The sequence below is a fragment of the Patiria miniata genome, unplaced genomic scaffold, assembly GCF_015706575.1.
Source record: "Patiria miniata isolate m_02_andy unplaced genomic scaffold, ASM1570657v1 HiC_scaffold_7, whole genome shotgun sequence".
Lineage (NCBI taxonomy): Eukaryota > Metazoa > Echinodermata > Asteroidea > Valvatida > Asterinidae > Patiria > Patiria miniata.
In genome coordinates, this window is record NW_024037074.1 from 32,859,488 (window position 1) to 32,873,892 (window position 14,405).

The 14,405-nt window shown below is 40.2% G+C and overlaps 1 protein-coding gene across 9 annotated transcripts in view; it reads right to left on the reverse strand.

The window, feature by feature from the left end:
- The window catches only part of LOC119746309 (A-kinase anchor protein 13-like), a 135,106-nt gene that overhangs the window by 87,552 nt on the left and 33,149 nt on the right, over window positions 1-14,405 (reverse strand). For all 9 annotated transcript variants that reach the window (XM_038223181.1, XM_038223184.1, XM_038223182.1 and 6 more), the window contains 5 exons: window positions 7,449-7,632; window positions 6,098-6,231; window positions 5,463-5,573; window positions 3,945-4,028; window positions 543-656 (listed from right to left, as the gene is read on the reverse strand). In XM_038223181.1, coding sequence (XP_038079109.1) covers window positions 543-656; window positions 3,945-4,028; window positions 5,463-5,573; window positions 6,098-6,231; window positions 7,449-7,632 — 627 coding nt within the window. The remainder of the gene's footprint in view (window positions 1-542; window positions 657-3,944; window positions 4,029-5,462; window positions 5,574-6,097; window positions 6,232-7,448; window positions 7,633-14,405) is intronic.

The following is a 14,405-nucleotide window of genomic DNA, read 5'->3' on the forward strand; positions in this document are numbered from 1 at the left end:
TTTGGAAAAAAGTCAGGTTTTTTTTAATGATGTTCGGCCGACTATCGTTGGAAATTAATACAACAATGCCACTTTTCTTGAAAATGCCAGCACACAAGGTGCCATGAATTTACAGAATGCTTGAGACTATTATTCACTTACAGTCAAGTAAGGTATTTCATAATAATTTCTTAGTTTTGTTTTTCGATGTCTGCAAATGTTGTTGCTAGGAAGTCAAGAGCTGGTTGCAGCCAAGCAACTGATAATATTCACACTGGATTTACGCTAAAAAGCCACCATAGACAGTCTGTCAATGGAATAAAAAAAACTTGTACACAACGGCACAGGGAGCTCATACACCAAACAGGCGAAAACTGGGTCACTGTCAAATCTGAGTTTTCCCTGTGTTTTTTTTGGGGGGGGGGTGTTTTTTCCCAAAATTCCCTGCGTTTCCTTGACTGGAAAATTGTTTTCAAGGTTTTTCCCTGATTTCCGGAGTGACTGGGAACCTCGAGTTTTGAGTGTCTTAAATTTTTTCTCTGAAGGAGATTAGGGTTTCTCACCTAGTACTGGTTCCTCAGGAATGTCATCTTCTCTTCCAGTCTCTTCTTCTTCGTCATCTTCGTCATCTTCGTCATCATCATCGTCATCTCCCCTGTCCTCCAAGTCATCATCAGCTGAGGAAAAGAAGTCAACGTTTATCACACATATTACTAGAGCTGTGAGTTGTTAAATATATCTCAGTGTACAGATACCTGAAAGACTATCTTAGTATTCCATTATGTGAACCCGGCGTAGTGTAGAAATTTGACTCTATGAAATACAATCATTGGTTGTATTAGGCATGCCTGAGTTAAGACAGAATTAAGACAGTGACAAGTCACATACATAAGATAAAAAGAAACCAGATCTCACAGGGATCAAAATTTCATGACACAGGATTCATTTGAATATTGAAAAGTTCAAGGTATGAGCTCCGTGCACAAGTACTTCTCGGCAGTACGGATGGGAGAGTTGGGGGAGACCACTAGGAGAGACATTCAAACACATTGCGCCTGACGCTATTTGACTCTGTGCACATTCAGTATAGAAATTCCTTCACTCTGTAATTACACGAGAACAGCAAATTTTCCAAATGGTCCGAGTTGGTCCGAGCAGCAGAGGAGCGGCGTGCCCGCCGGCACACTGTGACCATCGCACCTCCTGGGCCCGCTCACTGGTGCCCTGTGTGCGGGAGAGGATGTCTGTCACACATCGGACTTTGTAGCCATCTAAGAACCCATGAAAGTAGGTGACGTGGTGTGGTCTTCTGCATCAGAACCTACTACTACAACTACTACTAATACTCTTTTTAATGATCCTTCCAACAAATATCGTTTCATGGAAAATGTATTTTCGAGCCAAAATGGGCTCCGTTAATGCAAACTCAAGATTTTGCGCATCCCCAAAGACCTGCTTGGCAAGGTGAAACTAAAATCAAGAAACGAACCACACTTTAAAAGTAATTGCTCGCTTTACCGTCCCCCAACAATCAATCTGGTCAATATAACTTCCAATCTCCACCCCCTATCCACTCTCCTATTTGGAACAGAGATAAGCACGAAGCATGACCCACGGCAAAAGAAACTCTCCCCCAGCTTCTGAAGTCGTTATGACAAAACATGAATGTATCCTACAGCTGTGGCGTCATGTTAAACAGCAACTTGGTAACAATTTCATTTCACCTGTGAAAACTTTGCCCGGGGGCTGGATGTATAGTATTTGTTTCGAAAAGCCGAGAGAGAGGACGATGGGGTGCTAATATCCGTGTGAATATCGCTGTACATTTGTCCTTGGGCAAAAAGTCGCAACGATCCGTTTCACGCGCAAAATGCGAGACTCTAATGAAGAGGTATCAGCAATGCTTTGCTCAGTTGTGTTCAACGCATGTCTGTTGTTTCACCTCTGGGCATACTGATGGCTGCTTTATTTAATCAAGCTGGCGGAAGCTCGTCAGGGCATGAAGGATTTTTTTTTTTTTAATCAGATTCTGCATCAGTGTACGGGGAATTTGGAGCGTGAGCAGATTCGACAACTTGATAGCCCCATTTTAACAGAATAAGAAATTCAGGATGTCTGGCGTTGGGGTTATTGCTGAAAAGGTTTTTTGGGGCGGGGGGGGTGTTTGTTTTTGTTTTGTTTTAATGTTTTGAAGGGGAAGGGATCCCTGACTACAAAGTATGTATAAGTGTTAGGGCTGCCGACAGGCACCCTACTCAAGTTCAGTTAGCTTACCCAGGATTGCAATGAACATCTGATAATTCAGATAATTTTCAATATAAGCACTGTCAAACTAGTTTCCAAATCAAATCAAAATTATGTCAACTTTTTCGCAGGGAGGAAAAGGAGAATTATGCCCGACTATGAAATTGTTTCAAGATTTCATTAGGGGTGCAGGCCTGTAAATAGGCCCAACTTTGCCAACGCCGGCCAAATCACGAAATGCATGTCCTCAATTTTTCTGCTATTAGAGCATTTTGTGGGCCATGAACTTGAGGTTTGTAAATAAAGAATGCTGGAAGCCGTGAACGGGACTGCGAGTTACCTACTTCTGTGACATTGGGATGAAGTTCAGCCCTAAAATCGCGCTATTTTGCAATGGAGCGTAGGCATCATTTTTCAAAATGGCGACGGTATTCAGGACTACTTTTAGGGGTGATCATCTTTGGATGGAAATTTCCCCCAAAAGTCATCGCTTAATCCCCCAACAAATTCAACAGAAAATGAAAGATGATGAAATAAGCTTTAATTTGATGTGTTTTTCAAACACCTTGGAGAATTGTGAATATTTGTTCCTATTTTTTTGAAGTAGGCGTAATTATCACTGCAGTCTATGGCAGCTTTTTTACAGGTCTAAAACTTCAGATCAGTAATGACATACATGCACCAGTAATGATAACCTTAAGATAATTATGACTATTGTATTCACAGATATGTACGTAATTACAATGGCGTCCAAATACCAAGGAAACATTGTTTACATGTATAATGACATATTTTCTGAGTTCTTTAAAGGCGACAGTGAATTGTATGAGACTGTGAATTGTACGGCAACAGTGAGCTGTGTTTGTATGTGACTGATGAAGTGTGCAGCTGAAATTTATGTATAACATGCGACAAGATTTTCTACAGTGTGATGAATGCGCCTGAGAATTTCATGTGGCAAAAGTCTTGTTCGTTTCTTACAGTTTGGCACATTCAAAATGCAATGACAGAGCAATAGGGCTCGTTCAATGACGGCCATTTCTGTAGGAGAACTGCAACTGCGTATTTTACGCAATCAAACACGCATTGCGCAGAGTTGAAAATGTTCCTAACAAGCGCGCTTGTTGCTCGAGATGTGTTCGAAATACGATGCAGCCGACGCACGTTATGCAAATTTACGCTCAAAATACCGATGCACGTGGATGGTCTGTAGGAAATGACGTCTTATGAATGAGATCTATATGGGACTTAAAAAAAGTGGCGTGTTCAAAACTCCGATTTCCAATTTACTTTAAACAACATTTTCTCATTTCTTGGTTAGAAACCCACTTGCGGACCCCGGCAAGCTCGGTGGTCATGTGGTAAGACATCTGCACTAGAGAGCAAGAGGCCGTGGGTTCAAGTCCAACCCAAGTACATGTAGTTTTTGAATTATTCTCACTTGGGCCAAAATACCTGAGTATACGGTGTTTATCAAATATGTCAGTGACGGACAAAACCCTACAGGGTTTAGGCATTCTCCTGAAGACGGTCAGAGCATACTGACCGGAACGTCGAGTTTATACCTCTGGTTCTTTTCAGAATCATTCTCTTAGTTGAGAAATTATTCGCACATGGTGTTTCCGCAAACCTTTCATTATTGAGAAACCAGGAGGCAAAAAAAAAAGTTTCAAGCTACTTTGACGTTTCATTTTCTGAATTTATTCTTTCTGGATTCTTACCTGCTGAGAAGTACTGTTGGCTGGACTGCTGTGAGGGTGCTGTAGGTGACAGCATTTCTGAGGGTAACCGTGCCGGTAGGCTGCCTGAAATATGCAAATTGTGAGGATGAAAGATTAGAACCCATTCACACCTGCACTACATTGTATTACATTGTATTACATTGTATTATATTGTATTTATTCCCTGATGAATTCATAAACCATAGAGTACTTGGGTGGTTTGAGGCAGTACAGGGTGTAACAGGCAGGGTAGTTTAGGATTGTCAGGGTTTAATGGGGGAATAAGCCTGTGACCATCATTCTGTGCAAAGTTAACAGGGAAAATCTGAACCCTTGCAAGCCCCACAAAACAAGAGTTAATGGTAACATACAACATTTGCTTTTTGCTGTTTTCAGAAATGGATGGATTAGGGGGGTTAGTATTTTATGGCAAATATTGTTACAATGTTTAAAGTTTTGTGCTAAAAAATGCTGGAGAAACCAAGAAAAAAATGTTTTTCTTGTAGTCTGGTTCCCTGATCCTATTCAGATGGGGGAATCATCAGGTCAGGGCACCTGACAAGCTGGCTTGGACTAATGATGAGCATCGGGTTGACCAGGCCAAACCGACCCGAAACATTAGAGATATAAACTGAATCCGAACCGAAACCGATCATAACTCCCTCAAACCGACCCGACCCAACAAAAAATAAGGTAAAACCGACCCGAACCGACCCGAAAAAAAAACCGAAAAAAAAAAGAATACCTTGCTTGGACAAAGTGATCACTTTTTTGTGCTTGCCCTCCTTACCCACGTGGCATGAATTCTGTTGCAAAACTATCGTCTCTCTCTATTTCATTCTCAGTGGATTGATCGAGAGTAACTCCGCTCATTGAACAAATGCATGGTATCATCACGCGGTATCATGAAAACTGTTACAATGTATCTATTTCACTGTCAGTCCCATCGACTGGAGAAATTAATACCGTGGGAACTTGATAGTGCACTCGGTGGCCACACCACACTAGGGCTGCGGTCACAGTGACTGTCAATAATACTGCATCACCTAAATTTCTCAACTGTTTCGGTTTATTTCGGTTTAATTCGGTTTATTTCGTTTTTTTCAAAAATGGCTAAACCGACCCGACCCGACCCGAAAATGAAAATTCAAAACCAAAACTGACCCGACCCGACTTAAAAGATGGACAAACCGACCCAACCCGAAGTCGGTTTCGGGTTGGGTCAATTTTGGGTCGGGTTTGCACATCATTAGCTTGGACCCATTTACGGATGTATAACTGATGGCAGACAGAATGTGGATTAACTAAATTTGGTAATTTATACGAAAATTCCACTTTTCTTGAAAAATGACAGCACACCAGGTGCAATGATTTCACAGGATGCTTCAGATATAATTCACTTCCTATCAACTTAGGTATTTCATAATAATTTGGTAGTTGTTGTTTGTTTGATGTTTGCAAATGCTGTATATTACCTTTAAGGGGTACTGCCATTTAAAAGACAAACTTTCTGCTTACCCACTGTGAAGTAGTCTGGACTAGGCGGGTCACCCGTGGACCTGGTTGGGGGACTGTCGGCTTCTTCACCCATGAAGCTGACTAGATCCCTCAGCATTTGAATATCACCCTCTGTGATAAAATGAGAACCAACAAAACTTATGGTTATTGTCAAGTTAGTCAAAAATAACAGGGGATGAACAGCGACAATAGAATGCCACTCTGTCACAATTTATTTGTGACAATATATTTGTGGAGCGCTGTGGTCCAATCGTACGGTGTTCGACTTACGTGCCGTGGTATGTGGGTTCGAACCCTGACAAGGAACACGGTGCTTGTTACATACTAAGCCACAACTTAAGAATAAAATTAAGTAAAAAAATGAAAATTTAGAAACAGCTGTTATTCTGGTTTTATTCTTTAAAGTTTCACATCCACGCAAAATTTTCACCTTCTTCACATGGATATGTCGCGTTTTTGAAATAAACTCTTCACTTGATCACTGCATTTTGAAATCGTACATTCGAATATTCGATCAGGTCCAAATTGTAATAATCAGATACCAAATTATTTGGCAATGCACAGCCCTGGCAGCCTGTTTCTATTCCCCCCCCCCCCCTTCCCGTTTTCATGAGATAGTCTTTCCGAGTCCTTACCTAACGTCCGAGAAGCCTCTGATGTGTTGGAGGTAATGGTTGCTGTGCTGTTACTGTGCCGTTTGACTGTCACAGATTTGCTCTGCACCCTGCCGAGTTCTGCAAGGTGATGCAAACTGCCACCGAAGCAGTGCCTGTTCATTCAAAATAATAACACCTCTTGAATTTAAAGGGAAAATACAACATTTGCAAACATCAAAAAATAAAACTACCAAATCATTTTGAAATACCTTGCTGGACTGTTAGTGAATGACAGTGTAAAGCATCCTGTAAAATCATGGCACCTGGTATACTGTCATTTTCAAGAAAAGTGGTATTTTTGTATCAATTTCCAACGCTGATCGGCCGATCAGCGTTGGAAAAAAACTGGCTTTTTTCAAATACTGGCCCCAGTTGACCATCGCACTTGTTTGCAATCGATTACACACCTATGAACGGGTACAAGCCAGCTAGACTGGTTCCCTGACCTTACAATTCCCCAATGTATGTAAACTGCTCTGTTTCTTCTTAAATGGAGTCGGGGAACCAGACTACAGGAAAATGATTGTTTTTCTTGATTTTTATAGCATTTTCAAACCCAAAACCTAAAAAAAGTCAGTGTAACTATATTTGCTATATATTTCCAACCCCCCAATTCCATCCATTTCTGAAAATTACAGCAAAAGCAAATGATGTATATTCCCTTAAATGTACAGTGTTGTAGTCGAGTCCATCATAAATCTTTTTATTAATTAATAGTAAATCACAAGTCCAGTCACAAGTAACAGGGGGTGGACAATCAAGCCGGCCTCAGGTCAACCTGCGATTTGCTTGCGCAGCGACGGAACCATTGGCATCAAGCACAAAAGTCATGCTCAGGTCAGGAAATTGAGAAATAGTGTGATTATCGTTGAACAAGTGGCATCTCGAAACAGAATAATCGCAACCATGCTCACGTCACCCACGACACGACGACAATTCACAATCAATTAGACAATCCCGGTGTGTCCACGACATCGTAACTTCACACAGATCGACTGTGATTGATTCCCACTTTTCGGGAACATGCTATTGATTCCCACTTTTCGGGAACATGTTCTGTCGCAGCGCAGAAGTTGAATTTTTAAAAGCCGCTTTTCAGCTGGTTGCAGACGCCCAAAAAAAGAGGACCAACGTTTTCCTGCGTATCCTGGTCCATGTGCATAGCTTAACCAGCACATGAACCAGAACAAAGACAAATGACATTACACTTCAGTACTCTATAGAAGTAGTTTTTTATTACAATATAAAATCCGTTGGGACTTCATCATAAAAAAAGGGGGGACAAAATAACTTAGACAATTTTTTTTGTATACATTAAAATATTTCTTACTCGTTCATACGATCGGCTAAGTCGTCTAACCCGTGTGACCGGGCGAGGGCCACGGCCAGTTCTCCGTGCTGATTGGGTAACCTCAACGCCACATCACTGCCGGGCTTATCCAATAGATACTCGGCAAACTGCGGCAGATTGAAGCGGGCGGCAAAGTGAAGGAGGGTTTCTTGGGGTGGTGGATCTGTGCGAGAAAAAAAAATCACTGAAATTTGTATTATTTTAATAATAAAGTAGCTCATGAACATTGGAATGAAGCAGAGTCAACTTTGTGTGCATTTTGTCTCTGTGCGCAAACAAGAGGGCAGGACAGGAAACACTGCATGCGCATACTGGTTCGTGCGCACGTAGCGCAAAGTGCGCACGACTTATTATATTTTAAATGTGCACACTGCCACAGCGTCTTTGCGTGAGCGTCTTTGCTTGAGTGTCAGGCATCGTCAGCAATGCGTTGGAATGTCGCTCCCCGTGGTCTCCTCCAACTCTTCATTTCTCACTGTTGAGGTGATACTTGTAGCACGTAGCCCATACTTCCGCCGTGTTCTTTATTCAAAGCCGAAACCAAAAGAAGTCTAAGTTGTTCAGTTCAAGTACAAGTTTTGCACTGTATGTGCAGAAATTTGCATGTGTGCATTAGGTCTACACCTTTGATTCTTCAATCTCGGCGGACATACTGCAAAAACACAATCAACCCTTTACCTTTAACTAAAACTCCAGCAACTGCTCAGACAAGCCGCAAAGAAAAAGGCTGACAGAATGAGTCCGACAGTTAGCAATGCTATATCTTTCCAATGATTGCTGCCAGCCAACTCCTGCTTGCGTTATTACCGTAACTGAGAACCGAACTCTCCTGCGAGACACGGCACAGTAGCCCTCCGATCCAGAGGACACGTGATTAAAAAAAAAAAAAAAAAGCGGGTTAATCTACAGACAAGTAGAAATTGAACACGGGCACCGGACAGAATGTTCCCTGAATCTTCCAACAACCGTCTGACAAAAAAAATTTCAAGCCCCAAAACTGCACACACTGCACAGACCCAGCCAACAGATCAAACAAAAAGGTCTCAAAGTACACGCAGTGCTTCCCTTGGTCCTAACTGCCAAATATGGATAACAATCTTTACGAACAATTCACAATGGAAAAAGAGAAAACGTCACGCGCTAGGTATTTATGAATATTTGTTTGCGACTGACGGCAAATAGTACAAACATTTACAAGTAGGCTCACGGGTGTTCTCCTTGATTCGAAATAGAACTTTTGTGGGTTAAAGTACAAAAGAAATCATTAACCATAAAAAAAGGAAACCACGAGGTTTGAGAGGATTTAAGTATGCAGATTGATATCAGCAAGATGATAGAAATAGACATTTTAAAACCTGAAAATAGGCAATTTCATAACTTAGTGTGACGTCAAGTGTAATATGTACTGGAATTTTTTTATTAATGTGGAATTTTACGTGATGTAAGTAATGACGCAAACTAAACAGTTGTAATCAGTTCTTGTTTGTTACAAAAGTTAGAAGGGAAAAAATGTGTTTCTGGTAAGATTGCCAAAAGGAAGGGTCAATAGATGCAAGTACACGATGTAAAAACACATGTATTTTTAGATTTTTTGTATTGCTATTTTGTTTTTTTTGTACATGTACAACTGTACAAATCACAAGTATACACTTAAATTTTCGAGGACAACTGGAGAAGTACAATGGTACAATGTACAAAAAAAATGTAGGTATACTTTTAAGAAGGTACATTTACTTTATTGCATAATTGCACATGTACATTGTACATGCAAATGTACAAGTTTACAATTCCAGACTCGTATTTCGGATATGTTTTCACGTCCAGAAAATCGTGTACAAGTGTATATTAAAAATATACTTATCAACTATTAAGTAATGTATACCAAAAATGTTCGCCTCAGTCGCTTACTGGAAATACAGTTGGCTTTTTTTGGTTCGTGTTTTTTTTTTGGGGGGGGGGGCACCCCCAAATACCTATCCCACAGACAGGCATACAGTATTTGTAGTTGAATTCTATCCAATGTACACGTACAGTACATACTGTATATATGTAAAGGTGCCTGAAATTACCATGCGAACTTGTCCTATAAACATGTAAACTACAAGAAAGAATGGGATCTCCAACCACAAGCCCATAAATCATGTACGTGTACATAAATGGATCCTGCTGTGCCATGCATGCATGTGTGTCTGTCTGACATGTGGGTTATGCATGGCCAGGCTGTCACGGTATGGCACCCTAGCAAGACACAGTAAAGTCTGAGTTTAAGGTTGATTTTCCACTAGTGGCTGGTTTTCCACTAAGGCCAAAAAAAAAAGTCTCCGGTTTCTGGTATGGTGCTTGCCCAAAAAGTGGTGCGGCGACGCGGCTTTTTTTTTTTTACAGTTTTTTTTGCTTCAAATGTCGGCTGATGACTACAAATGGTGCCCGACTAAACTTAGTGCAAATATTATGGGAGACCAGAGAGGCCACATAAAGCTTATTCTCGATCATAACCCATCTAAAAATACGTTAAAATTGTGCAGCAGCAGGATTCCAGTCAAACCAGTGAGTTTGGCAGTTTTGAGACATCATCTTTCATTGAAAAAAAAACACTTTTTCATTTTGCCGACGCGCATGGCTACGGCGACGCGCGCGCATACCAGAAACCGGAGACTTTTTTGGGGGGCCTTAAGGTTGGTTTTCCACTAGTGGACTCTTAATACCAGCCTGACACAGCACTGGACAAGAAAAACAATTTCTTTCTCTAAAACAAATCAGCCACAATTTTGTTTTTCTGCGACATCTTAAAGGGTCACACATTGTGCATGGATGTTTCAAAACGTGGGTTCAGTAGGAGTTCTGCCCAGATATTATGTAGTAGAAGTTTAAACATTGAAGAAACTAATAATCAATTAAACAAAACTCTTTTGGCATAGAATATTAACATTTTCTCTTCCTTAAAAACAAAAACTCACAATAACACTTGCACTTTGCATGTAAAAATAAGGTGTCAAAATGACTTCCTAAAATCCATAATTTCAGGCGAACACCAGTTTTTTTTGACAAAACAAAATACTGTTTACCATACTTCAACTCACTGCCACATCATTCAAATGAAAGGTCTTGTTTTTCCCTTTAATATGATACCACATTTGAGGTTATGTATGGTGCTCGTAATTTTTTTTGAAGATTTCATAAACGTTCTATTTTTTTTTTTAGCCATGTCCACATTCTCATAGAATTGCCCAAAAGGCAAGCATAGTTAGAGTTTATCGATACAGTTTTAAGGGAGGTTGTGAATAAGTTAATTATACATATAAAAAAAAGTAGGGTGACCACCTTTGGTAGTTTTTAGTGAAAAAAATCCACCCTTTTCATCATTGGAATCTCCATTCACTTTCGACAGTATTTTCAGACAAACCCACACAGGCTGCACAACCTACACCTTTAGGCACAACCAATACGTTTTTTGACACCCTTTTGAGTACACCAACTTTGACACAGCTATTCAGAAACGATCCAGGGGTAGTTTTTTTTTTTTTTTTTGAACACGTGAGAGTTTTTATTGTTCACAGCAAGCAGCCGGGAATGAACCTGTCCACAAACATAACCATCAAGTTACATGTAAATACCGGGGTATACCGGTACATGTATGTTCAGTTTCTGTTGCAATATCCGCAAAAGTATCATTTTGTACACTTGGCTGTACAATGTATGTATGTTACATACGGTAGGCTGTAAAAATACATTTGCTGCTTCATGTACATGTACATTTGTATACATCTACATGTACCCGTATGTTCAGTGCACATATACATGTATGTACATGTACTTACAATGTCCATGTTCTTGCCAAGGCGGATTCAGAACCAAGTGGGCTAAAAAAAATTAAAGGGGAAAATGAATTAAGTATAGTATTGTGCGCTATTTCCACATTTTAATATTAACACTAAAAAGTATGTGTAGCCATGGGCGTCGTCAGGATTTTTTTCTAGAGGGGGCAAAGCTCTCAAAAGACTTTCTCTGGCATATTCTCAATTTATCATTATTTTTAGGGTGGGCGGGGGACATTTGCCCACCCCACCCCAACCCCCGCGGACGCCCATGTTGTTAAATGAGCATTAATTAAATGAACAGAAATATGACTTCGCACCTCGTCTTCTCTTCTTTTTTTCCCTTTCTTTGTCTCATTGGTTTTTTTTTTTTGGGGGGGGGGTTGTTGTTGTTGTTGTTTGGTGGGGTATTTTTTTGGGGGGGGGGGGGGTGGCAACCTTTTCCCACCACATGGATCTGCCAACAGCTCCTGCCTACCGTACATTACCTGCACATACATGTACATGTACCTTTTGAATCAATTAATGCGATACTCATCTGAAATTCTACAGCAAAGTGCACATCCTGGTACAATAGGTCAACTGTGCCAACATAAATACACAATGTCCTCATCCAATGGAAGGCCAAGAGGATTAAGGATCAGCTCAAAATGGATTAAGCTCTTAACAATAATGTATGAGTACTTCTACACGGAAATGCATGTTAATAACTGTACATCAAATGTGTACGCATGCACTGGAAGATGGCCTACTGAATTCATGAAGTGTGTACACTTTGGGTGCTCAAAAAAACTTTTACAGTTAGTTACATTTATTTAGCAACCAACTTCAGATTTTGAGCAATTTTGTTGCTTCAAACCAAAAAAGCACCAAAAAACCCCAACAATCCTACAAACCGTTGTGAGAAGTACATGTACACGGGTACCACACAAGTAAAACATGTACATGTACACATGTACTTTATCAGTGGGTAAACTCAGATTGCCATTACCATTAATTCATAAATTTTGAGCAAGACTTATTCAGGTTGCAGACCAGTAAATCCGTCCGAAATTGCCTACGCCGGCCAAATCACGATTTGCATGCCCTCAAAATCTTCAGTATTTGAGCATGCCATGAGCCATGAACTTGAGGGTTTGTTAAAAATATGGGTGGAAGCTGTGCACAGGACTTGTAGCTTGTAGAACTTTCCGTTCAATTTGGATGAAATTGGGGCCCTTAAAGCGCTCTATTTTGCAATGGAGTGTAGGCATCGTTTTTCAAAATGGCGATGGGCTTCAGGACTATTTTAAGGGGTGATCATCTTCGGATGGAAATTTCTCCTAAAAGTCATCAGTTGACCCCCCGTAAATTGAAAAGAAAATGAAAGACGGTGAAATCAGCTTTAATTTGATGTGTGTCTCGAACACCTTGGAGAGTTGTGAGTATTTTTCCCGAATTTCTGAAGTGGGAGCATTTATCATTGGGGTCAATGGAAGTTTATTTACTAGTCTCGAACCTTCAGGCACACACCACCAACTGAAAATCCGTATTCTTTTCCTCTGAACTGGTTCTGTGCCAAGTGCGGTTTAAAAAAAAAAAAAAATGCTTTTCCAGTGTTTTGAAAACTGCTGATAACAATGTTGGCTGCTGGTCTTGAAGTTTTTCTCACTTCATTCCTTCAGAGATTTTTCTTTATCAGGTGTGTCACATGTACACAGGTCAATGCACTCTTGGCCTTAAAGGGAATATACAACATTTGCAAACATCGAAAAATAAAACTACCAAGTTTTTGCGAAATACCTTAATAGGACGTTGGTAAATGACAGTCTAAAGCATCCTGTAAAATTATGGCACCTGGTATACTGTCATTTTCAAGAAAAGTGGTATTTTTGTATCAATTTCCAACGCTGATCGGCCGATCAGCGTTGGAAACAACTGGCTTTTTTTCAAATACTGGCCCCAATTGACTATTGCACTTGTTTGCAATCGATTACAAACCTATGAACGGGTACGAGCCAGCTAGACTGGTTCCCTGACCTTACAATTCCCCAATGTATGTAAACTGCTCTGTTTCTTCTTATATGGAGTCAGGGAACCAGACTACAGGTAAATGATCGTTTTTCTTGGTTTTTATAGCATTTTCGAACCCAAAACCTCCAAAAAGTCAGTGTAACTATATTTGCTTTATATTTCCAATCCCCCAATTCCATCCATTTCTGAAAATTACAGCAAAAGCAAATGATGTATATTCCCTTTAAGAGGGTAGGAAAATATTTTGAATATCAACCGATAAGAGCCCTGGAGAAGAATGTACCCAAGTTCAGCTCAGGACAAGTTTCCCATTAGAGGGTGTTGGAGGAAGTGCGGGTGTCGGGTTGTACGCAGAAAATGCGAGTGATCACTGTGAACGTTTATTTCCTGGAATAAAGGATTTGTTCCATACATGTACATGTATGTACCTGGTACTGGTACATGCTCGTCAAATAGGGCAATTCTACGGTGCCTGACATAACATTGTTACGACCTGAAGGCAATTAATTCTTGTCCAGAAACAAACACACTACATCCAACTTAAGTTAGTTTTGCATGAGCAATAGTCGGGCTTAAAGGGAATATACAACATTTGCAAACATCGAAAAATAAAACTACCAAGTTTTTGCGAAATACCTTAATAGGATGTTGGTAAATGACAGTCTAAAGCATCCTGTAAAATTATGGCACCTGGTATACTGTCATTTTCAAGAAAAGTGGTATTTTTGTATCAATTTCCAACGCTGATCGGCCGATCAGCGTTGGAAACAACTGGCTTTTTTTTCAAATACTGGCCCCAATTGACCATCGCACTTGTTTACAATCGATTACAAACCTATGAACGGGTACGAGCCAGCTAGACTGGTTCCCTAACCTTACAATTCCCCAATGTATGTAAACTGCTCTGTTTCTTCTTATATGGAGTCAGGGAACCAGACTAAAGGAAAATGATCGTTTTTCTTGGTTTTTATAGCATTTTCGAACCCAAAACCTCCAAAAAGTCAGTGTAACTATATTTGCTTTATATTTCCAACCCCCAATTCCAACCATTTCTGAAAATTACAGCAAAAGCAAATGATGTATATTCCCTTTAAAGGGAAATACATTA